At 44.8% G+C, this 25,912-nt stretch overlaps 1 protein-coding gene and 1 pseudogene across 1 annotated transcript in view; both read left to right on the top strand.

Annotated features, from left to right (window-relative positions):
• The window catches only part of HYDIN (HYDIN axonemal central pair apparatus protein), a 342,401-nt gene that overhangs the window by 260,402 nt on the left and 56,087 nt on the right, over positions 1 to 25,912 (top strand). The window contains exons 48-62 of the mRNA XM_027618048.1: positions 1,670 to 1,878; positions 2,075 to 2,257; positions 3,332 to 3,451; positions 6,039 to 6,198; positions 6,301 to 6,473; positions 7,073 to 7,271; positions 10,737 to 10,836; positions 12,307 to 12,406; positions 14,120 to 14,288; positions 14,752 to 14,990; positions 16,754 to 16,871; positions 22,858 to 23,062; positions 23,774 to 24,009; positions 25,263 to 25,414; positions 25,503 to 25,692. Coding sequence (XP_027473849.1) covers positions 1,670 to 1,878; positions 2,075 to 2,257; positions 3,332 to 3,451; positions 6,039 to 6,198; positions 6,301 to 6,473; positions 7,073 to 7,271; positions 10,737 to 10,836; positions 12,307 to 12,406; positions 14,120 to 14,288; positions 14,752 to 14,990; positions 16,754 to 16,871; positions 22,858 to 23,062; positions 23,774 to 24,009; positions 25,263 to 25,414; positions 25,503 to 25,692 — 2,553 coding nt within the window. The remainder of the gene's footprint in view (positions 1 to 1,669; positions 1,879 to 2,074; positions 2,258 to 3,331; positions 3,452 to 6,038; positions 6,199 to 6,300; positions 6,474 to 7,072; positions 7,272 to 10,736; positions 10,837 to 12,306; positions 12,407 to 14,119; positions 14,289 to 14,751; positions 14,991 to 16,753; positions 16,872 to 22,857; positions 23,063 to 23,773; positions 24,010 to 25,262; positions 25,415 to 25,502; positions 25,693 to 25,912) is intronic.
• Positions 2,269 to 2,368, top strand: LOC113936828 (annotated as a pseudogene).

Here is a 25,912-nt window from a genome sequence, read left to right as displayed (position 1 = left end):
TCCCTGCTCGTGCAGGAAGCCTGCTTCTCCCTCTGCCTGCCGCTCCCCCTGCTTGTGCTCTCTCCCTCTCTCTCTCTCTCTCTGTCTCTCTCGCTATCTCTCTCTGTGTGTCAAATAAATAAATAAAATCTTAAAAAAAAAAAAGACATTAGGATGTATTGGGAAGCTAAGGTAGTTTACACAGTGCATGAGAATACAAGAATCAACAGACACAAGTTAAGGGAACACACAACACTAGGAAAAGGACAGATTATCAAAGAAATTATGAGTGGGAGAGTGGATATTTTGGTAAACTCACTTTTTATCTCTTTGCCTGATACAATACAGTAAAATTAATTCTAGTTAGATTAAAAATATGAGTAATCCAAATGAAATCACATATAAGTGGAAGAAAATAGATGTGCAATTAATAGAGTAAATCACAAAGGAAAATAGATTTGACCAATAATATGCAGAAGGTATGTATATTAAAACTTAGAGAGGGGTTATTTATTCCCAGGGAAGTATGATAACCCCAAATTTGAATCTTTCCACACAGCTTCCTACAAAAAGCACATCCGCAAAGACTAATAAAATCAGCAGGAAATAAAGTCACCTATAGGCCATGCCTCAGCTCAATTAGGTGAAGAGACTACCTCAAACTTCTATTTACAAATAAGTAGGGAATTATCATCTGAGATCAACAGCATGAGTGGACAGACCTTACTAGAACAGAGTCCAAATTAAAAAAAAAAAATTTGTCAACCTCAGAGGTGACTATGACACCCACCTCTTTCCTTAAAATTAGCCATTAACAGAGAAGGGTTAAGCATTCTTTAACCTACCATTTTAGGAGGAACTCTAATTCATCCCCAGTTGACAAAGGAAAGCTCTTCATTCTAGAAGAATGGAAGCTAAAACTATAGAAAAAAGAGTAGAATTAGAAAAACTCTATTCTGTTATCCCCCGTGAAGTAATTAAGGAGCACCAACTGATATAAAAAGCAGTGCTTTGTTAGGGAACAAGACCCTTCACTGCAAGCCAGAGCATCGTCCCACAGGTGACTAGCCAGCTGCAAAGGCAAACGCCCACGTTATGAGGGCCAGGTCTGGCAGACTCCATCCCAGCCACGTGAACACAACGCATCTGTAATCCTGGGTTAAGGTGGCCTTTTTTTCTGGTCCCTCATTGTGATGGAGTGTGACGTATACAGCATCTTCTATGAATGTAATCAAGCTTTACGCCTAATTTCCAGTTTACAGAAAATACAAGGAATGAAGGAATAAGTGAAATGATGCTTGAAGAATGGTCAGAAAATTTCAGAGTATGGCATATCCTATAAGAACACAGACCTGGTCTGCCCAAAAGTCAGTGTGATTGGGAGAGGGCATGGCGTCTGGAGGAAAAGGTACTAAAGACACAGCACAACAAAACGCAGTATAGGAACACTCCCCCTGCAGCTTGAAGCTTTCTCTGGGCTTCAGCCTCCTCCTCAGGGAATGGGGTGCCCAGGAAAGCATAGACTTCTCTCTCCTCCTCTTCTCCACTAGTGCAGTAGGCTGGGCCCTCCTCTGTCCTCGGCCGCCGCCAGCATCCGGCTCGTGCAGCGCACACATGTTCTAGGCATCTCTGTCCTCTGTTCATGTGTATGTCAATGAATATTTAAGACTCGTGCTTGTGTTTAATTAAGACCCAGGAGGAGCAGACCACCTCCTCTAAGGGGAGCAGACAGAAACCAAAGGAAAAAGCGGATCAGGCCCGAGACACTCAGAAGGACAAACGTCGCATGGCCTTCAGCAGGAAGGGCCTTTCTGGGGGAACAGCCAGAGCCATTGCCCCCCTGTCGGACATGGACCAGAACAACTTCGCTGGGCAGTTCTCCCAGGAGAAATTCATCAGGTGGGCCTCTGAGCCACCCAGGGAAGGGAACGCTGGAGCCCCGAATGGAGGGCGTGGCCGTCACAGCACCAGACGGAGCAGGGCTGTCCTGCCAGCAGACCCTCTGAGCGGCCAGGACTTCTCCCAGGCAGCAGTCCTGTCTGCTCTTGGCCCAAAGGAAGCCTTCTCTCCTTACAAGTCCTGTGGTCATTTGCAGGCTGAATCATTTCCGGTGGATCGTGCCAGCCAACGGTGAGGTGACACTGCGAATACATTTCTCTTCCAATGAACTCGGGAACTTTGACCAGACGTTTAACTTCGAGATCCTTGGAACTCACCGCCAGTACCAGCTCTATTGCCGAGGTGTCTGCAGTTACCCTTACATTTGCCAAGATCCAAAGTAAGTGTATTTTTACCTTAAAAGAGAAAGTTGATCAAATTGGAATGATACAGAAAAGCAGAGCCCTTGCATAAGGATGAAATGCAGATTCATGAAGTGTTCCATATTTTTACACACCAAGCCCCACAGGCTGCCGGGGCCATACTGTGGGTGTATCCAAGAAGAAATAAAACTGTAGGCCTTGTCTGTTAGTAAATAGTATATACACCTAAAAGAGAGAGATACTGAATAAATAAATGAGTTGACAGAAACATTTTCGTTTGGTTCCATGGCACTTTGAGCAAGGTAGCTCTTACTGCTAACGTGGAACTGGGGGCAGCACCCCAGGCACTCTGGTCATATTGGATTTCGGTGTCTTGGACATTGACGAAGCCACAGGAATGGCATGGACCATCAAAGTGAGCTACAGAGAATGTTAATAGGTGTGAAGACAGGGGAAGCATCATCCTCTGACAAGTTAGTTTGCTTATTTAACTATGAAGCAAATTTAAGCGGGTTTTATATGTACTGTTGGACTTTTTGTCCCGTAATATCACTAAATGTGTGACTCTCCACGGGCGGACATTTTTCTGAGCTACCAAACACCACCACACCCCTTATCCACAACATAAAGTCACCTGGCTGAGCAAGCTAGTGGGACAAGTCCTCCAGGGGAGGAGGCCTTTTATAGCTTATCCACTAAAAGGAGCTTTTTTGCAGTTCTCACCAGGGGGCCACATTGGACAAGGAACACCGAAGCTGGTTAATATCCACCAGAACTTGTTTTCCATAGAGATTGTCAGTTTTTCTAGCCAGACACACCAGCGTGCGAAATCTAACTCCGTTCTACCATCAGCCCCTCATGATGAAAGACACCTGGGAAACTTTTTCTCAAGTTCAAGCTCTCATCCCTGGGGGTGGTGGAAGGGAGGGACCAGGAATAAGGGCTCAGCTAAGGTCCTCAGATTAAGAATCATTCTGTCTCCAGATACCTGGACCCTTTGCTAAACAGGGAGTGTTGGGCTCAGGTCAACATCAAATGGAGGCATTGAACTTGCATTCAGAGAGCCTCTCCTCTTTCTCCCCTGTGTTCAGAGTGGTATTTACTCAGCAGAAGATGGACATAAAGCAAAATGAGGTCATCTTTAAGAAGTATATTATGAGCATGGAGAAGTTTTACTTCGGGCCACTGCTTTGTGGAAAATCAAGAGATAAGTAAGTGTTCCGTTATTTCAAGGCAGATTTCAGACTCCCAGTTGGACTCATGAGCAGTACCGACAGGGTTGCTGTGTGGACGTAGCTTTTACTACTGCTGCCTCAGTTAGCCCTGAACCAGAGGAGAACTGGGTTCTTGTGCCCCGAGTTTCTGCTAGGCACCCAGATGAATGCAGGTGCCATCTTTCAGATGGAGAGCCTGGAGGAAGACCAGGTTTTGGTGGGGGCAGAGTAGGGTCAGGCGTTCACTCTGGGATATGTTGTTTGAGATGCTTAGGAGGTATAGCTAGCAGCCACGCAAAGCCCTGTGGTTTGGGTTCGCAGAGGACGTCCATGGGGTTCAACAACATGGAGGTCCTAAGAGCCTTAACAAAAGTCCTTTTGGGGATTTCTGAGGACGAAGCCCAAGCAAAGTGAGTTGAGGAGTCAGTGAGAGGTGAGAGAATGGAGACAGGGTGTAAAGGTAGTTCTTTGGAAAACTTGGCAGTGAAGAGAAATGGAGGCAGTCAAGGTTAGGAGGAGTCCAGGGAACACTGCTCACACACTGTTGTTCTCATGCTGTTTGGATGACAAGGGGACACAAGGAGGAAGAAGTTGGAGTTTCCAGAGGAAGGGGGGGCCATCGGTGATACAGCTCCCTGAGACAACACAAATGGGACACAGAGATGCTGTTCTTGCCAGGAAGGGGGCCACCACCGCCCACTAGGAGGAAGTAAGGCAGATGGCTTCAGGTGCAGATGTGGTTGGGCCCGTGCGAAGGTCCCCATGATGCATGTTGTGAGGTCACCCCTAACAGGGAGGGAAGCAGAGGGAAAAAAAAAATCATGAAAACCAAAAAAAAAGAAAAAAAATGTTGAGAAAATAGAGAGCAGATGAAACAGTTTTTGTGGAAAGTTGGAGAGGGAGAATATTAGAGAAACAGATGAAGGTTGTCAGGCAGAATTTGGGGCCCTGGGTGAGCCTGACGGTCATGTTTTTAGTGATACCAGTTTTTCTGGTTACATACAAACTTCTCACTGTGTAGGCAGGGAGGCGAGACCAAAACTGGACCTAGCTCTAAGCATCTCTTAATTCAGTCTAGCATTTATTGTGATAAGTGTTTGTGTTCACGCTGACTTGGTAGACCTAGCAAACCCTCTTTGTTCTCCAGTCTCTTAATAACTGGAGTTTATTTCCTGAGAGGCTGGACCAGAAAACCAAGATGCAGAGGGTTGGCTGATGCTGGAGTGGATCTTCGACTAGAAGGGGCCCAGTAGAAGGGCTTCGGAGAGAGAAGGAGGGGGGTCAGGTTCATGGACATGATGGACATAGCAGCCCAGGGTCAGGATTCAGGGGAATCATGGCCATTAAGAGAGGCATGTGTCCTGGCAGCACTGGAACCAACCAAAACTTGGGGCCAGACAGCACTGGTCCAGGAGGAGAAGGATTACAGTGGCCCAAAAACAAGGCCCAATACAACCAGGTATTATTTATTTATTTTCTCAAACCTTGCTGAACCTCAATGTTCTCATCTGCAAAGTGGGAAAATAATAGCACCCACCCACGCATTTGTAAAACTGAACGGGATAATGAGTTCTTAGCTCATGAGACAGCGCAGTGCTGCCTAATGGTGATGACCAGTTCGATATGGAGGCCACTACCCCTTTGGTAGTGACACAGAGAGCACTCTGTCTCTCTGACCCTGATTTGGTCTCTGCCATTTGCTCTCCTTCCTTCCTCCATCACCACCTATCCACAAAGCTTTTCAGACTGTTCCTGGGCACCAGTGGGTACTATGTGCCTTTGCTCTGATCTCTGAGCATGTACGTCTTCATTGGCATTCCTTGTACCTTCTATGGTTCCTTTTCTGTTCTTTACCCTTAACTGAGCAGCTTCTGATGCCCACAGTGCTCACCTCTGTGACTCTTTCCCTAAGTCACAAAGGAACAGAAACAGCCTTATAACAGTGAACCACGCCAAATGAATCCGTGTCAGAACAGTAACGTCTTATACAGGTCTAGGAGAAGGAGGTAAATGTGATCATCTCTAAGGCATATGTGAAATAACAAGTTGCTCTCAAAGGATTATATCTCCTGGGAATGTAAGAGCCTCCTGGGAAGGATAGAGCCTCATGTTTCTCAGAATTCTTTGCAATAATGGGGCACATGTCTGGCTCAGTTGGTGGAGCATGCAACTCTTGATCTTGGGGTCATGAGTTCGAGCCCCACGTTGGGCATAGAGATTACATAAATAAATAAACAAACTTAAAAAAAATTCTTTGCAATAATAGCTAGCGTTTATTGGGCATTCAATATCTATAGCTGCCCTAAAGAGCATTAGGTGCACCATTGCATTAAATACTCGTAGAAACCCTAAGAAGTATTTTCATCCATCTTAGAGCTGAGGAGACCAAGGCTTGTGGGGAAGGGGGGGCTCAAGTCCAGCTGCAAGTCTTCATAACTGCAACGCTTGTGTTCTTAGCTGCCAGGCCACTGCCTCAGTGTACCACACTACCCCCTGGCATTGCCGTATGCCCCACAGTCTCCTTTGCCACCTGAACTCCCAGTCAATCCTTATATCCACATCCCTAATCTTTGTTTACTTCCAGGTACAAGTCCTCCTTGTTCCCAGGCAACATGGAGACGCTGACCATCCTGAACAATTCCCCAATGGTTGTGGAGGCGTTCTTCTGTTTTCAGAATGATGTCAAAGCAAGCACCTATTTCCTGGAGCCCGTCAACATGACTCTAAAACCCAATGAGAAGCAGGTACAGTTGCATGGAAACAAATCCACCAGGGCAAGTCTTTCTTGGGGCTTTGGAGGTCTCGGCATTCTCAGCATCAGTATACTGTTTTGATGCTTCCTTTAGATGCTCAACGTATGGGCCTACCCTACCGCAGTTGGTGTCTTTGATGACTGCATTGTCTGCTGCATCAAGGAGAACCCAGAGCCAGCTGTCTTCAAGTTAACCTGCCAAGGTGTTCGCCCAGAACTAGAGCTGGACTCCAAACAATTGCATTTTGACCGGCTCTTGTTGCACAGGTCAGAGTTCTGGGTGATACCAGGACTCTAATGGGATTTAAAGAATATTAAGTTCTAGGGTGGCCAACTCATCCCGATTTTCTCAGGCCTCTCCTCATTTTAGCACTGAAAGTCCTGCATCCAGGGAAACTTCTGGCCCTGTGCAAACCCAGATGATTCGTAACCCTATGAAGTTCACACATGGGGTCCAGGATCAACCCCCTCCAAAAAAAATCAACTGCCAAAGTGTGTGCATATTTGCATTTTTCTCAGGACGACTCACTTTTTCCAAATTCTCTAAGCAGTCCATTATCCTCAGAGGTTAGGAATCTTTGGTTTAGAAATTAAAGCACAGAGAACACTAGACCAAAACTGGAACTTAACATTTCACTCACTGGCATTTTATTTTTCTAAATAGAGAGTGTTTATTTTGGGGGCTACTGAGAGAATATTATGATATGTATCCTGCATTCCTTGATCATTACCGCCAGGCCCCATTCCCTGATAAACTCTGCTTAGTAAGCTAAACAATGATTGAAATAACTAGAAATGCTTTTTCGGACCTGCCATAATAGATCAGAATCATTTGAAACTGACAAAATTTCTTTTGGTCTCCTCAGGAAAGACTCCAAGGTAGTTCTTCTCCACAACGTCACACCCCTGCCCGTGGCCTGGCGGATCACCAGCCTGGAGCACTTGGGCGATGACTTCACCGTGTCCACCATGCAGGGGACCATCCCCCCCAAGGCTGAGTACAGCCTGCAAGTGCACTTCCAGCCCTCCAAACCTGTCAACATCAAGAAGGTGATCCGGTTGGAGGTGAGGCTTCACACATCTCCAGACTTGGTCATCAAGAAGCATACATGTTGGGTTCTCTGACACACACACACACACACACACACACACACACACACACACACACACAGACACACAGCCATGTCTCCGGGCTACACGCTCCTAACTGATCCCTCTTTGACAACCTCTGACCCACAGTATCTTGCTCGGCACACAACTGTGAGCTCCATCAAGGCAGTCTTGTTCATGGCTGATTGCCCGGTGCCACAAACAGAGCGCTCACTCAGAGTAAGGGAGGGAGGGAGTGAATGATGTTACCATCCCAATGGAAGCCTGAGACTCCCGATTCCACACTCCCAAACCCGGTCACGGCTCAGATGCCTATCTCGGTAACATCACCTTTCGCCCAGATGCTTCCAGCAGACACCTAAGAACCATCTTGGATTCCCTCCTTCCCCTGACAGCCTGCCCTCCAGCCCAGGGCTCCGACTGTCTCCCAGTGTGTCTCCCGCCCACCCACTCCTCTGCTCACACTGCTGCCAGAACCCTTTCCCAGGCCGCCTGTGGCATCTCTTGCCTGGACTTCAGCAGAGGTTCCATTCCTGCTCCAGGTCAGTCAGGTCAGACCCCTCTCCTCCCTGCAGCAATCTGCTGGCTCCAGCTGCAGTGAGGATCAAGCCCAGGGTCCCCGCCAGCTTCTCAGGCCCGTCCTGCCTCGGTATCTACCCTAGCTCTCTCACATTGATTCTGTCACGTGGTCTCTTGGCTTTTTCCTGCCTCAGGCCCTTGACCTTGCAGCAACCCTGCCAAGAATGTTGCCCCCATACTCTGTGGGGTCCACTAAACAGCACTGCTCCAACTGGGTTCCCCTAATCACCACGTAGAAGAAATCCCATTATGTGCAATCACTCACCCTGCCTTCTGTGTCTTTCAGAGCGCCTCCCCCTGGCAGATATCCTGTTTGTTTCTTTACTTTCTCCTGTGAACTCCATCAGGGCAAGGTCTTGCCTGACTTGCTCATCATCTGTATTCATTCCTGAGAGCTGATGTAATAAATGCCCACAGCCTCAGTGGCTTAAAACAACACACATTTATTCTCTTACAATTCCAGAAGCCAGAAGTCTGAAATTAAGGTGTCTGCAGGGTCACAGTCCCTCTGAAGCCTCTAGGGAAAAATCCTTCCTCGCTTCTTCCAGCTTCTGGAAGTTCCTGGACTCATGGCTGCGTCACTCCGATCTCTGCCTCTGTCTTCACATGGCCTTCTTTGCCTGTGTCTTCTCCTCTTCTGCCTCTTGTAAAGACATTTGTCATTGGGTTTAGGGCCCACCCAGATAAACCAGGATGATCTCATCTCAAGATCTTTAACTTAATTACCTCTGCAAAAACTGTTTCCAAATAAAGTCACATTCACAGGTTCCAGGGGTTAAGACATGGCCACCAGCCAGTCCACTACCCCATCATATCCCCAATGTCTAGCACAGGCCCGAACGTAGAAGGTACTCAGTAGAATCTGTAAAGTGAACAAATGAATGAATGAATGAATGTCATTGATTTTTGATGCTTGCATTGATTCTGCAACAATCAACAGATTATCCAAGCTTCTCTTTGAATAGTTGCGGGGATAGAAAACTTACCCATACTCAAAGCAGCCTGATCTACCTTTGAGCAATCTATTAATTCTTCCTTGGGTTGGGTTCAGATTTCCAACTGTAACTTACAGGAATTAATCCTGTTTCTACTTTTGGGTCCACTCAATGGATCCAGTCTCTCTTATCCCCTACTTATGACAGTCCCTAAGGTAGCTGAACACAGATACTGACAGGTTTACTTAATCAGCAATTGTTTTTGACTATCAGAGGGTGATAGTCAATGTTTTAAACATCAGTCTCTACACAGACACGGGTCTCTGCACAATGACCTCAGGCCACATGGCTGGTGTAGGGTCCCAGCTGTGTCAGCTTCATCCTTCTTTTGCTGGATCATGGGGCCTTCACGGGTTCCCATGGTGGGAGTGGTGGGGGAGGCAGGCAAGAGGGGATTCTTGGAGAGGTCATGTGACAGCTGTTTCCCAATCGGTATAGAAACATTTCTTTATTTTAGGGATGATATGGCATCCCTGTGTGTTCCAGTCAAAGCAGACACAGTGAGTTTCCCCTCAGGCTCCTCAAAGTGGTCTAAGGCTTCTCTTCCCCAGATTATATTCCTTCAACATCTACATGAGGAAATGCCTTGCTTTCTGGTCCCTTTGGAAAGTGCTCTGGTGAACTCCTTTTATTTTATTTGTGTACCTCTTAAATTGTTTGTTCTGTTTCCCCCAATTACAAAATTTAATCTCCACCTCCACTCCAATAAGAAAACAAAGGAAATAGAGTGCTCTGGGTACACGCTGTCTATCAGGAGGAAAACACTGTAAATTCTGGAGCTGATAATCCAAATTGATTGTCATGTTTTCTTTCCCCTCCTGCTGTCAGTCCTCCTTGTCATCTCTGTCAGAGACTGAGTAGCAAAAGAAGATAAAACTGAAGTGGGTCCAGTTTGCTCTGTGAAACATTGGCAAAATGTGTGATGAAAGATGGAAATTCTGAATTAAAACTTGAATTTGGTGACAGCTACAAATTTCCCACTTGACACCAAAGCACAAGTCATGGGAAGCTGGTGACTTCATTTCTCAACTTGAGACATCAACAGAGAGGCAGGGGTGTCCAGAAGAGCCACCCCCACTGCCAATAGCTCTTCCCCTTGATGAATGGACCCTTTATCACCCCCTTGTTTGTCTCAAGAGTTAAAAGTTGGGTCCAGCTGACAGCTGACACCAGTTCAGGTGCTCCTCAGGGCAGGAAGGGAGGGAGGGAACATTGAGCAACTGGGGGACAGGTGCAGGCTTGCTTTTTTGTTGTTGTTTACATTTCCAACTTGAATAGCGAAGGTGTTCACTTAAATAAAACATTTGAAATTTCCTGAAGAGAAACATTGAACACTTACATTGTATGAAAATCTAGCACTTTTTCTACAGGTTGTACCAGAAACAAAGAACAGAAGAATTCAGGTTTATAAAATTAGTAAAGCAAGGATGATTTACAGTGGGCACGTTTTCCATTTCAACTGTCATAAAAATGCTCTTCAGGTTTATTTTATTTAAAAGTTCCAAAGAACACTTTTCTGCAATGTATACTCACAGCCCCAACTTCAATAATGCGGTGAAAATCACGCAAATAATTTAAACCTCATAAGTGGACAAGATGAAAAATGCAGTCCCTTTTCCCCATTCTTATATTGATTGTCTACACTGGCATTTCCCAAAGGGTGTTATGAGAACACTAATCCTACCAAATGCTCAGTGAAGACAAAAGCTAAATACATTTTTAAGATATTCTCTACCATATCTCCTTCATCATTCCAGCTGTGTGGTACATAATTCAAGCTCCAAGCCCCCTGTGGAGGGCTCCAAGCCCCCTTGCTTTTACTGAAGAGTCCCTTTTACCCTAACAGGTTCTAGATGCAGACAATCTCATTGGTGTTGTTCAGATTGAAAACATCTTGGTCTTTGCAGAGTCTTACGACGTCGCCTTGGACATCACCTTCCCCAAAGGTCTGTTGACCCCTTCAAGGAATGGGTGTTTAGAAGTCCCATCTTTTAGTGCAATGTATTCCTTATGTAGAGGAAGACTAGTGGTTGTTGGGGAGGGTGTGGAATTTCAGCAAATAGTAATGCAAGTCCCAGAGTAATGTCGGCAACGTGACTACAAATCTTAATTTTCTCCAACTGGAGATGACAGGGGGTGGCCCTAATTATAAAGTTGGCAGAGCTCTTTCCTGAACAGCCATCCAAGAGTAAGTACCTATCTCTCTACCTGCATTAGTCTTCCATCACTGCTGTAACAAATTACCACAAACTGTGTGGCTTAAAACAATACAAATTTATCATCTTACAGTTCTGTAGGTCAGAAGTCCAAACCTGATCTAACTGGGCTAACATCAAGGTGCCAGCAGAGCCACGTTCCTTCCTGGAAGCTCTGGGGGAGAATCCATTTCTGTGCCTTTTCTAGCTTCTAGAAGCTACCTGCATCCTTGGCTCATGATCCTTTTTCCTCCATCTTCAAAGCCAGCGACACTGGGTCAGATCCTTCTCACGCCACCATCTCTCTGGTTCTCCCACTTCTGTCTCCCTCTTCTACTTGTGTTGTGATTACATTGGGCCCACCCAGAGAATCCAGGATAATCTTTCTATTTTAAAGTCAGATGATAGATAGATAGAGTCAGCTGATTAGCAACCTTAATTGCATCCATCATCCCCCTTTACCATGTGACCTCCCTTCTTCACAGGTTCCAGGGATTAGGGTACAGACACCTTCTGGGGGCACAGGGCATTATTCTGCCCACCACACTGCCTCACAGCCAGGTTAGATTCCTCCCTTTTAGCATGCAGTTCTCTGTTATTCTTCCTTCTTCTGATTGCTCTCCTTCTCAGCAAGATTCAGAGAACATGAGAGCTGCCTGTTTGCTTAAATGTCATGAGTCTTATGTACAAAGATATTTATTGCAGCATTATTTGTAATAATGGAAGATTGAAAATAACCTAATTATCTCTCAAGAATGGAACACTATTACCATAGAAATAATATTATAAATTATAGAACAACATATCATGGTATATTATATAACCATTAAGATCACATTTATAAGGAGTTTTTAATTATGTGGGGAAATGCTTATGATGCAGTGCTAAGTAAAACAATACAGATTTATATGTAATATTCTAACTATGTTTATTATACACTTGAAGCAAAAAAAATGTTTTAAATACCAGAAATTTTAGCATGAAAGGAAGGACAGTAGTCCTAAAATGAAAGCCAGAGGGAGCTACCCAAGTTGAAGTAGGTACAGGAGCAGAGTCTATTGTTTGTTTGCTGAGAATCGATTACAGGAGGTTTTTTCAGCCGCAGCGTTTTCAGAAAACAAATTCTCTAAACCGTGGATTTTCCACGTGAACTTCAACTCCCTGCTTCTCACTCCCACGCCGTCCACTTCCCCTCCCCACCCTGGCCCCTGGCCTCTGCAGGAGCTGAAGGAGGCCTTGATTTTGGGGTCATGAAGGTCATGGAAGAGGCAAAGCAGCCCCTGCAACTGAAGAACCGTGGGAAGTACGAGATCATGTTCAGGTAACCTGGAAACCGTCAGGCATATGGTCGTCTACTTCCGCTCATGGGGAGAAAAGTGTTGTCTGGGAGATAAAAAACAGAAACTTGATTGAGGAAATCGTTAAGAACCATCTCTGCTTGTAGCCTCTCTCAGGCTCCAAATGAATGGAATTCCAACTGCTAAGAGCAGGGATTTTCACACTGCTCTCAACTCTGTGGCTTTACAGGGACCCTTAAAGTCCCCCTCAAAGCACCCAGAGCCACAGGGGTCTGAGGGTGGGAGAGAGACTCAGAGGGAGAGGTCGGGAGGAAGAAGTCCTAGGTGAGGGGAGGTCCTGCGGGTGGAGGGAGAGACTAGAGATGGGGACCTGGCCTACAGCTGTCCTGCCCTCCTTTTGGCTCCTATCTGTTTCATAAGTTGGCATTCCACATGAGATTTCATGTGAAAAAGAGGGATTTTTCCAATTTTCTTTTTTTAATTTTAAGAACCACTGTGTTATAGAACCCAAATGGTGGCCTGATGGAATGGAGCTCCAGCTTGTGCTCATCTCTTGAGATGAAAAATGAAGCACTAAATAAGAGATTTCTCAGAGAGGAAAGGGTGGTGCTGGGTGGGGGGAGGGAGGAGGTCACCCAGGCAGGGCCACACAACCCTTAGGGGCAGTGCCAGCAGCCATGGCCAATCTACTCTATGGAATATGATCGTTCTCCTGGAAGAATTTGCAGTTGATAAAGGGATTCCCCCCTCACAGACTTAGAAGAAATTCCATGCATTCATGATAGCTTCATTGCAGCTAAAAGAAGGCTGAAATGAGAGAGGTCCTACCTCAGGGCTACCATTACTAGACCCATAAATTGAAATATATAAATATAAATAGAAGCTTAACAAGCTTAGAAGAAAGCCACTGACACCTTGGAATTAGCACTGAGTGGAATCTCGCCACCTTAGGAGTTTTGTTGGAGGTTATCATGGAGCGCTAGTTCTGCTCTTCTAGATTACATGGGCCGGTCACCCTCAGGATGGAGCAGGCGATCAAAATTCATTGAAAGGACTTGCAGAGAAGTGAGGAAGCTCAGGCACCAAGCATGCAGCAATGGAGCGGCCAAGTCTCCTGGAGCACGGGGATGACATTTAGGTCCCCACAGTAATTCCAGGTGTCCCACCGCCACTTAGGTTTCTTGCTCCTGCTCCAGTCCCTCTGCCATTCTCACAAGTCAGCTGCTCTCTATGGCTTCCCATCTCATTCCCATTGGGCCGTGGCCTCCCTTTCCAAGTACCTGTGTTAAATGGCTTCTGCCCCCCACTTTCTCTCTTTCTTTAGATCCCCTCACTTCTGTATCACTGTTCCCTGTGTGTGTGCTGTAGTCAGGCTCAGAGAGGGGAGGAAGGGAGACAGAGAGAGTGAGAGAGAGACAGGAAGAGAGAGAAAGATGAATTCATTTAGTTGGTCCATGTCCAGCATCAAGTGCCCCTGTTGGACAGAGATCTCCTGCAAAGGCACCTCGTGACCTCAGGCTAGAAATGGCTATCATTGCCTCAAGCATCACTCCCCAGCCTAATCAATCCTGGCTGCAGAGGGGTGCTCACAGAGTACAAAGCACGGTGGGCACTTCTAGACACAGTGCTTAAGCAGGACCGGAGACATGGCAGACTCTCAACAGTCTGGTGTCTCCTCTCTAATATGTTGGGTTCCCCATAATGGCTTCCACTGACCTTTCATTCCTATCATTCAGCTTTTCTGTGGACTCCTTAGGGATTTTGGCAACCAATGTAAATTCTATGATCTCAGTCCAACCCAAGAAGGGCTCATTAACCTCAACGGAAAAGCCCACAACTGTCCAGGTGTTATTTCGTGCTAAAAAGGAAGTGAAGATTGAGCACCAGCCAGTTCTTCGCTGTCAGGTAAAACAGCTTAAAGGGAGGATTCACTTGGTGGCAGGATTGTGGGACTCATGTCAAAAAGAAGACTACATGGTCTTCTTTTTGAAGAAGGGTTTGGTCCCCAACTAGCAGGCAGGAGTAGGTCAGGTGAGGGGTGTGCAAAGTCATCAGAAATCGAGAGTACCAGACAGGCAATAGAGCCCCTGATTTTGGGGAGCACCAAAGGTGCTGAGCTCAGTCATCAAGTGCAAGAGAAGAGTAGGGAAGTAAAAGAGGAGGTCAAGTTCGTCCACGTTGATCCATGGCTGGTACATAGTTAAGTTTGATATCAGTATTTGCTAATACTGTTGATGCGATAATATAAAGAAAATGAAAGAATGAAATTAGTTTCATGTCAGTGATGAAAACCAAGAATGAAGTAAACAGTCCTGGAAATTCCTCAGCATAGTGGCTGACATCTTCCCAATCCTTTCTCCCTTTCTAGATTATTGAGCCCAATATCACAGAAGGAGGTGAAATCATTGCCAGCATCCCAATTAAGTTTTCTGTGAATGCAGTGTACTCCAAATACAACATCAGCCCCTCCTCCATCATCAACTTTGGGGCTTTGATCTGTGGCACTCGGAAAAGCACCACCTTCACCATAGAAAATCAAGGTGTTGCTGACTTCAAGTACGCCCTCTATAGGCTGACCGGGGAGAGCCCCATTCATCAAAAGAAAGCGTAAGACAAGTCTTTACTTAACTCATGCCATTCCCTGGTTAATTAGTGCATTGTGTTTTACAAAGAGCTTTCATATATTTTATCTAAATTCACCCAGTCCCCTTTTGTGGGGTGAAGTCACTAAGGTTTAGAAATGCCTTGGGGAAGATTAGGCAAGAACTCACCAGTAGATCTCAGCTCTGAACCCACATCTCTGCCCTCAGATTTCATATGCTTTCTTACTACTATCAGACATGGGATAGATTTAATTGAACAAATGTAAAGTCTTCCGTGTGGGGTTGTGTCTATTGTCCTGGTGCTTCCAGCATGCTACAGGCCTCACAGTAAGTCATTGTCCTATTTATTGTCCTGTAGGATATTGGGGGACTAGTATAACCATGAGCTAAGTCAAAAGAAATCAGAGCTGTGTTTCATGTGGGGGGTGGCAGAAGGTATCCCAGAAACGTAGATGAGAGAAGCACGCTGCTACCTTCCATCTACCAGGCCTGCTTTCATCTTCTCCGCATGAAGACGCTGTCACAAGAGCTCACTTAGTTGTTCCAATGGCAAAACTCTGTATTCTTCACAAGGCAGCTCTTAATCAATTCACTAAGATAATTTACCCTTTTGAGTGCTTTTGGCTTTTGGTGGTCATATTCTTTTTTGGCAAATTAGGGATAGTTTTACCAGTTCCCAAGTCTCCTTGTCCTGACTAATTGGCTCCCTAATTAATTAATTTAAAATTGACTTCCAGTTAATTGTTTCAAATCAGAAATATCTTGTTTGTAATTGTTTTGCATTTTTGTAGATATCCTCTCCCACTGTGGCTAAGTTTGAATCTATTAAGAAATTTTGGGTTAAGCTATCCAAAATCTCTTTCGAAAGAGAAAAAAAAAAAGGCCTGGCCTTTTTTCTCAGTGGCTTTTATAATAAAGGTTGGTGAATGATTCTTGCTTATTAATACCAATACTTGCTTCACACACACAAAAAATAATAAAGTCTCTTCCTTCCAAATTTAATTTCAACTTAATTTATTCACTTTTTTAGCATTTATTTTATAATAATTTAATACTGTTGATAGACATTATGATGTATTTGTATTTGCTTTAAATTGTTTTTAATTATAATTTGTTTTTCATCTTAGTGTGTACAAATTAATGCAAAATATTCAAAGGGGGTTGAACTTTTTAGTTGTTCTGGTCATTAAGCAAGTAAATGCTGAACTATATAAAACCGTCAAAAGTTTAAGATTGCACCTCAAATGCATTTGACATTGTAGGTTAACTGGCCTCTAGACAAACTAATTATTGGGTAAACAAGCTTCAAGTGAAGTAAACAGCTACCAGAACCTATGTTTGAGCTAATGCTTAAACTCAGTTTAAAAACACCATGACTATAAATGTGAAGAAAAGGGACAGAATTTAAGTTTATTTGACATTTCATTTTTTAAAGTAAGATCAGGTTAAAGATTTTTCCACAGATGATTTTCTAGAAATAATTTTCACACACTGCTTTCCAGGGAACTCAGGTAAACACTTATACATTATTGTTTTCTTGCAATAATTTTCAATGTCCTTATGAATCATATTTAATAAGTCCAATGACTACATAGTTTTCTTAAAATTGTTAAATGAGGTTGGCTAATGATAAATAAGCTGACTTTCCCAGATGCCCCCTTGGCCTATCTCCCCCATTTCTAAGAGAAGAGACCATACAGTTAGCTGACAGATGGTTTTTAATGTCACCATCCCAACCTGAGGGTGTACTCTTGCTTCTTTAATCAGAGTCAGCCATGTTAGACATGCAAGATCCCGGGAAAGTGAGAGCTTCTACAAAGCTAGCCCTTCCAAAGCAACTAAGTTCTCTGATGCTGTTCAGAAAGAAGTAAACATCACAAACCAGGTGAGCACCCTTTTCCTTCTCAGAGGAACCCTATAAGGCCACCTTCCAACTAGTTCCCTCCTGCCTAGTTCTTGCAACAGAAACCTCCCTAGGCTAACAGGATCTGAACCTACTGTGACAGGAACTAGTTCTGTTGAAATATCACTTTCATTTTCAGGCAAGGCGTTGACTTTTAATTTGGATATCCTCTTCTATTTTTTTTTATTTTATTTATTTATTTGAAAGAGAGAATGAGAGAGAGAGAGAGAGAGAGCACATGAGATGGGGAAGGGTCAGAGGGAGAAACAGACTCGCTGCTGAGCGGGGAGCCTGATGTGGGACTCGATCCCGGGACTCCAGGATCATGACCTGAGCCGAAGGCAGTTGCTTAACCAACTGAGCCACCCAGGCGCCCCCCTCTTCTGTTTTAAAACCTTCATTGGCTCTCATTGCCTTAAAATTAAGTTTCAGCTCTTCATATATATTTTAATCAAGAATCATTTGTTTATAAGAAACAAAGCCCATTTGGACTGGCTTAAATGAGAGCAGATTTTAAGATTTCTGCTCTAATAAGATGAAGTAGATATACCTTTCTTTATTCTGCCCAACTAAGGACAAGTAAAAACCCTGCACATCATGTGCAAAACAAATGTTAGATGCCTAAAAGGTAAGGAGAAAAAAATCAGACCAGCTGGGGTCCTTGGGACCAATGAACATCACAATGGTGAGTTCCCTGAGTTTCCTTTTTGCTCCATGGATCTAAAACTGGGTGCTAAAGGAGCCAGCAACCCAGAAACATCAGTAGACAGAGACCCAAAAAAATCCCCCGAAAAGCCTGCTCCTACTAGCCAAAGGACCAAGAAAAGAGCAGCCTAGCAAGATAGAAAACTCTCAGATAAGAATTATTCTATTACAGTCAAATGCAACAGGAAAATCTGTGTGGCCCTACCCAATCCCTCCTAGCAAAGGCCATTGGGGAATCTAGATTTATACTCTGTCCAGGCTGTCATGAGGTGCCCCAACCCCCTCTTGTGTTCAAGAATGCCCAGTAGGGAGCTAGGGCTTTCATTATCCCCTCCCACTTCCATCATTGTCAGTGAAGCCACCACATGGGAAGCCTTGACTTCCACCCCAACCCAATGGTAATGAGATGTCCCTCCCTCCCCCACAATGGGCCTCCCTACCCTAAGGCATCAGCCCAACAGCAGCAAGGCACTCTACCCCTCCCCACCAGCGAGGTATCTGTCTAGGACTAGTGGGCAACAGGAACTGCCACACCTGTCAGGCAGTTGTGAGAAGTCCAAGTGGGAAATCAGGACCATCACCCCCACCTGGCAGTAATGAGGCCGTGCTCCCATGTCCCTTGCCAGAGCGGTGTCAGAGTAGGCCCGCTCAAACAGAAGATTTAAATAAGATCCAGAGTCTCATAATAGCTAAAATTCCCAGGTTTCAAATCAAAATCATGCATCATACCAAAAACTGGGAAGATCTCAAACTGGAAAAAGACAGACAATAGGTGTCAGCATTGAATAACTGTTAGAATTACCTGACAAAGATCATAAAGCAGCCAACATAAAAATGCTTCAAAGAGTAATTACAAACATGCTTGGAACTAATGAAAACGTAGTTAGTTCTCAGCAAAGCAAGAGAAGATACAAAGAACCAAATGGAAATTTTGGAAGTGAAAAAATAACCAAAAGTGAACTCACTTGGTGGGTTTAACAAGAGAATGAAGGGGACAGAGGAAAGAACTCATGAACTTGAAGACAGAACAATAGAAATTCCTATCTCTCTTTCCTATTGCTCTCATAACATATTACCTCAAATGTAATGGCTTAGGACAACACAGTTTTTAGCTTATACTTCTGTAGGTCAGAAGCTTGACATAGGTCTCACTGGACTAACACCAAGGTACTGGCAAAGCTGTATTCTTTTCTGGAGACTTTGGGAGAGAATCCATTTTGTTACCTTTTCTAGCTTCTAGAGGACACCTGTCTTACTCGGTTCATGATTTCCTTCATCCATCCTCAAAACCAGCCATGATGGATCAAGTTCTTCTCACATCACATGACTCCAGCCTTTTGCATAGTCACGTCCCCCTCTAACTCTCTTAGGCCTGCTTCTTCCATATATAAGGACCCTTGTGATCACACTGGTCTCAGGATAATACAGGATAATCTCCCCATCTCAAGGTTCCTAATTTAGTCATATCAAAAAAGTTTGTTTCCATGTAAGGTAACATATTCACAGGTTCCAGGGATTAGGATGTGGACATCTTTGGGAAGCCATTATTCTCCCCAATCTAAACAAAAGAGAAAATAAACTCTGTTTTGAGTTCTATTGAAAAATCTATTTGAGTCTAATGAATAAAAAAAATGAACAGACCCTGAGGGACCTGTGGAAAAAATCTAATATCCCTGCCATCAGAGTTCCAGAAAGAGATAAGAAATAGGGTTGGGCTGGGCCACCTGGCTGGCTCAGTTGGTAGAGAGTGTTCTCATGTGACTCTTGATCTCTGGGCCGTGAGTTTCAACCCCACGTTGGGGGTAGAGATTATAAATAAATAAACTTTAAAAAATGAAAGAAGAGAAATAGGGTTGGACTGAAAAGGTACTCAAAGATATGATGACTGAAAGCTTTCCAAATTTAGCAGAAGGTGTAAACCTATAGATTCAAGAATCAGGGCACGTCCCAAATAGATCAAATCTAAATAAATCCAAACCCACACACATCATAGTCAGACTTCTAAACACTAAAGACAAAAAATCTTAAAACCAGTGAAAGAGGAAAGACACCTTACATATTAGAAGGAAACTATTTGAATGACAGCAGATTTCTTATCAAAAACCATAGGGGCCAGAAGAAAGTGGCTCAACATTTTGCAAGTGCAGGAAGCAGATAACTGCGAAGCCCGAATCTTACATACAGCAAAAATATGACTAACATAACAATAAAATTAAAAAGAAGAAAAAAAGAATTTTTCCCACTAAAAAATAATATGCCTCAGAAATAAATGGAAAATGAAAACATTCTCAAATGAAGGAAAATTAATTTGTTACCAGCAGGTCTCTCCTAAAAGACTGGCTAAAGGAAGTTCTCTGAACAAAAAGTAAATAATTAAAGAAGGAATTGTGGGGGCAGCTGGCTGGCTCAATCTGTAGAGCATGTATGACTCTTGATCTCAGGGTCATGAGTTCAAGCCCCACGTTGGGGGTAGAGATTTCTTGAAAAAAAAATCTTGGGTGGCTCAGTCAGTTAAGCATCCAACTCTTGATTTTGTTTCAGGTCATGATCCCAGGGTTGTGAGATGGAGCCCCACGTTGAGCTCCACACTCAGCAGGAAGTCTGCTTGAGATTCTGTCTCTCCTCTTTCTGCCACTCACCCTCAACCCCTCAAATAAATAAATAAATCTTTTTTTAAATCTTTAAAAATGGGAGCCTGAGTGGCTCAGTCGGTTAAGCGCCTGCCTTCAGCTCAGGTCATGATCCCAGGGTCCTGGGATCGAGCCCCGCATTGGGTTCCCCGCTCAGCAGAGAGCCTGCTTGTCCCTCTCCCTCTGTCTGCTGCTCTGCCTACTTGTGTCCTCTCTCTATCTCTGTTAAATAAATAAATAAAAACTTTAAAAAAAAATAAAATCTTTAAAAAAAAAAGAAGGAATTATGAAACATCAAGAAGGAAGTAAAAACATGGCAGGGAATTATGTGTGTAAATTCAATAGACTTCCCTTCTCTTCAAGTTTTCTAAATAATGTTTATCAATTAAAGCAAACATTATAACACTAATATGATTCTAAATGGATGTAGAAGAAATATTTTAGGCAGAGGGTAAATAAGCAATTGATCAACAACATGGTAAATACTATAATTGAGGTGTGTGTGGACGGAGAAGCTCCAGAAAGGTGAAGAGATGAGGTCCTACTGTTCCTGGCAACTGTTAAAAGTCATTGAAGGCTTCATAGAGGAGGAAGACTTGCTTGTGTATTAGGATTGTGTTTAGCTACAAGTAACAGAACATCCAACATTAGTGGTCTAAACAGATAGGATATGGGGTTTTTTTTTCTTTTTTTATTAGTTTAAGGGTAGAATTTAGTGATTCATCAGTTGAATATAACACCCAGTGCTCATTACATCAAGTGCCCTCCTTAATGCTCATCACCCAGTTACCCCATCCCCCTACCCACCTCCCCTCCAGCAACCTTCAGTTTGTTTTCTAGAGTTAAGAGTCTCTTATAGTTTGCCTAAGATAGGAGGTAGGCAGTTGTTTGTGTTGGCTTAGAGTCTCATTGAAGTCTGTGTGAGTCTCTTGACTTTTCCTCATGGTTCCAAGATGGCAGCTGCAGCTCCAGCTTCCACATGAGCATTAAAGGCAAAAAGAAGAGAAAGTAGATACTCTGTACTCTCTGGACATCAATAATTATTTTTTGCATTTGGATTGAATTTTCCACATGTTGGTTTTATGTCTTCTCAAGTATTTTCCTCTTCAACAGAAGCCTTCTATTTAATTAACATACATCATTTTCTATAATTCTCATCCCTTCTAATATATGTATGTTTGGATTTGGAGTTTTTTTGTTGTTGTTTGCTTTTGCTTGTTTTGCCTTCTTCAGTGAAGCAGCCTCTCTTTAACACCCTACCTTTCAGTTCCAATGACCTTGTCTGCTCTCCCACCTTGGCACTTCACTCTCAAGGTCACACCCTGGATCTCACATCAAAGGGAACTGAGGTGCTTCTGAACTCTTGATTTCTAAGATTCCTTTTTCTGACCACCATTCCTTTCTCCCTACTCACTGTTTTGAGTCCACCCTTTCCAGCTGTTCTTTGACTTCAGTGTGACTTTGCTCCTTTAGACAACATTTAACCATATTCTTATTATCCAAAGCTTCTCCTTCTCACCAATTTATATTCCCACCAACAGTGCACAATAATAATTTTGACACCAGCCATTCAAATAGGTGTGAGGTGGTATCTCGTTGTGATGTTGATTTGCACCTCCCTGATTACAGGTGATCAACTTTGTTGATATGATTTTATAAGAACCTTGAGATGGGGGGGGAGATTGTCCTGGACTATCCTCAGCCCAATGTGATCAGAAGGATCTGGGAGTGATAGGGGGAATGGGGAGATGTTGGTCAAAGGGTATAAACTTCCAGTTACAAGATGAATAAGTTCTGGGGTCTAATATTTGCATGGTGACTCTAGTTAACAGTACTGTATTATGTACTTGAAAGTTGCTGAGAGAGTAGATCATAAATGTTCTCATCACCAAAAAAAAGGTAATTATGTGAGCTGATAGATGTTAACTAACCTTATTGTGGTAATCATTTTGTAGTATATTCCAGATCAAATCAGCACGTTGTAGCCTTAAACTTATACAATGTCGTATGTCAATTACATGTCAATAAAGCTGGGTGTGGGGGGAAGAAGAAGAAGGAAGCTCCTAGGAACCAGAGGAATGCATGATAATATCCCATTTTTTGAGCACTAATTCTGTGCCAGAGGCTATGTGAAGTGTCCCACACACGTTTTTCCCTTTGAAGCCTCCAGTAATTCAAGGTAGGGTGTTTAGCCCCATTTCATGGATAAACTGAGACTCAGAGAAGTCATTTGTCCAAGGTCAGTTAAAATATAGCAGGGGTGGGATTCAAACTCATGAGCATCTGACTCAGAAATCTACAACCTCTACCAGAGCTCTGTCTGCGCCCCTCTGCCAGAAGATTCCCATCTGGGTAAGAGTTGTGCGATGTGGAATATGTCTGTTTCCTTCAGCTCCCATTCAGTCACAGTTGGTCAGAAGGAATGTGCAGAGAAGGAAGCACTGAGGGAGCCCATCCCTGAAGATTCCCCAGGCCCTCCCTGCCTCCAGGAGAAAGCTGGGGCTCAGAGAGAGCCTGTGGAGAGAGGCCCCGCAGGCCCCTCTCAACACCATCTCACAAGCTCTGGTGGAAGGGCTCAGACTCTGTCACTCACTCTGCCTCCTCCCCTCCCACCCCCTCCGACTTTCCTACAGGTGCGCTTCACCCACGGCATGTTCACCGTGTACCCTGGGTTTGGCTCCGTCCCCTCCGGAGGAACACAGGTCATCACTGTCGACTGTGTGGCTGACCCCGTGGGAAGGTGTGAGGAATTCATAGCGATCGATATATCTGACCGAGACCCAAGAGACCAGCCTGCGGGCATTCCTTACACCTTGCTGGCTGAAGCTTGTCTACCAGGTACCGGGCACCCAGATTGGACAGCACCCTCCCCTTAAAAGACCCTCCCCCTCCCACCATGCACATGTATAGCAGTTACGGCCGCACTACTTCCTTTGGGTCCTTGGAACTTCCTCTAGCGTCTTCAGCCATATTTTTCCTTAAAGACTTACCAGGCATCTACACCTAAAAGATGTGCAGCTTTAAACTCCTAGTCTTCCTGAGTTTGGTCCAGGATTCTCAGACAAATAGTATTATCTGGGAATCATGGTGTAATGGGATATGGCACAGGATCCAGGAACACCAAATCCGGCCGTTCCCTGTGGGCAACATAATGCACAGACAACAATGGTCAGTGACTGTGCATACTCTAACTTTAATTAAGCAAGATTCAGGTAAAGCGCAGAGAGAACTCCTCTTGCTTTGACTATAGGTGGCGTACAGACTCGCACCGACATGGGCCAAATGCCTCCTTCCTTCCTAAGCCCACCCCAGATCCCAGATCTAACCTCTCCTTACTACTGGGAGGAATATATGGTTGGGGTCTGACAACCAACAAGAGCAGTACAGAAAAGGAAGAGAAGATAGAATTTGTACCATCACTCCCACCCCCTTGTGTGAATTCCCCTACACCTCCTCTATGACCATCCTCTGTCAGAATCCAAATCTTCACATTAGCAATTACAGAAAGCAGGAACTGGGCTATCAGGCCTCATCTCTCATTCTCCCCAGCCTTTGTGACTGACAACAATGCCTTGATATTTGAAGAGCACCAGATTTGTAGCAGCACCACTCTGCTCAACATCCTACAGACCATAGAGAGTGGAGGGCTCTTTGTGGAGGATGAGAAGAAGTTCATCTTCTGCAATGTCCTGGTGGGTCATCAGGCCAAGGCTCGGTTCAAGATCAGCAACGTGGGAAAGATTGCCTGTGATGTGAACATCGTAGTTAAGCCCATCTCCAACAAGGTAAGCAGCCCCAAATGGCCCTAGCCCACTGTGGTTGGCATGAATCCTTGGAAAGAGCTCTTAGAAACCCTGCTGTAGCATTGCTAGACCTGAGTGGGGATTATCTGGCTCTCAGGCCCTGCTGGAAGTCACATGAGGTCACTGGGTGGTTTCCCCTAGGCCAAGAGCCAGACATTTGTCCCAGGGGGTGCCTCCTCTGGGTTTTAAAGTGGCACACAGCAATGAGCAACTCACTCATCCATCAAACACTCAGCTAGGCGTGTAATAGATGAAGCGTGGTGGGGTGAGCCAAAGGCAAGTGCCATCTCAGGCAGGCTGCCTCGTGTTGCCCATTTGTCTGGTAAGGAGGGTTTGGGGGATGTCAGATTATAAGGGCAAGGAGAAACGATGAACATTTACTGACCCCGGCTGCATGCTAGGCACTGTGTTAAATTATTTACATGTATTACCTCAGTTCATCCTCACAGAAAGTTTGTATGATCAGACTTTGTATTACTCTCCTCATCTTACAGTTAGGGAAATGAAGCTTAGGGATACAGGGCTATATTTAAAACCAAGCTTCATCCACGTACAAGGTAAATAATAAGTGCCCATCTCAAGGCCTGTAGGTTCAGAGCTCCCTTCCTCTCCAAGTCAGACCACACTGAAATCCTTTTTCCTCGCAATGGGACAGAAAATTCAGGATACCGAGAGAGAGGGCTCAGTCAATAGCCAATCAGATGCACTACAAATATGGCCTAATCTCACCATGGCTGCTTTTGTCCTCTGCCCAAAGGGGGAATCTTAGCTCCCACTCCCACTTAGCTGACATTGTTCACGTGGCCAATGGTGGCAGGGAGACCACTGCAGGGGTGGCCTAGTCTAGAGCCTCGGGGGGAGAGACAGAGAGTGTGTGTGTGTGCGCACATGCGCGTGCACACGCGTGTTTTCCCAGGGGACTGTCACCACGGAGGGGTAGAGTTTGAAAGACTGTCTCATCCCTTTTATGACTTCTCTCAGGCCCTGGTGACATCCAGTCATTACCCTCTGACCTTCTTCTGGACCTCAAGGGGCAGCTTTCTTCCTGTTCTGCACTAAAAACATAAAAAGGGAGCAAGCCAGTCTTGAATCCCACTTGCCACCCTTAAGAATGAAAAAATCCTTTTGAGGCCTTGCTGGGGTCCCTACAGTCCCTACAGTCTTCCCAAAACACTGCCACAAGAGGGGGACAGATAAAGTGCTAACACACCCTAATCCCTGCTCTCCCTCCCCAGCTCATTGCCCGAATCACTGACATTTTTGACGTGGAACCTAATAAGATGTGTGTTGCCAGCCGCTCGCATGCCTTTGCCACGGTGACCTTCACCCCGCAGACCATGCAGACCTACCAGTGTATCTTCGAGGCTACGTTGGATGGCTTGCCTAGGTACCAGCCCCCTCTCCTGCAGGATGAGGTTGGAATGTCATTCCTGGCACACCAGGCTGACAGGCCTCCGTCGTCCTGTTCCCTGCAGCAACCTGACCAGGAACCGAAGCCTCGTGTTTGATATCGTCGGGGAAGGGAACCTCCCTCGGGTGACCATAGTGCGGCCGGTTCTCTGCAACCAATATGGAAACCCCTTGCTCCTCTTCAAGAGGCTTCTGCTTGGTCAGTCAGAGAAGCTGCCTCTCATCCTCAAGAACAATGGCACCATCCCCGCCCAGGTACCACGAGAGGTGAAGTAGGGGATGGAAAGGGAGAAGAATGACTCAGAAGTCAGACTTTTAACATTGAGGTCTCTGCCATCCCTGATCCACCAGGACTTCTTTGATGTTCCTCATGGATTAACCTGTGTAATACATGGGACACACAGAGCTGAGTCGGCCATAGTGTCTGCCCTCAAGGGGTATGAGAAAGCAGATTACACAGCTCCCGGATAGTTAC

Source organism: Zalophus californianus, chromosome 17 (assembly GCF_009762305.2).
Source record: "Zalophus californianus isolate mZalCal1 chromosome 17, mZalCal1.pri.v2, whole genome shotgun sequence".
Lineage (NCBI taxonomy): Eukaryota > Metazoa > Chordata > Mammalia > Carnivora > Otariidae > Zalophus > Zalophus californianus.
Note: the sequence above shows the minus strand (reverse complement) of the source record. Positions and strands in the feature narration are given on the sequence as shown.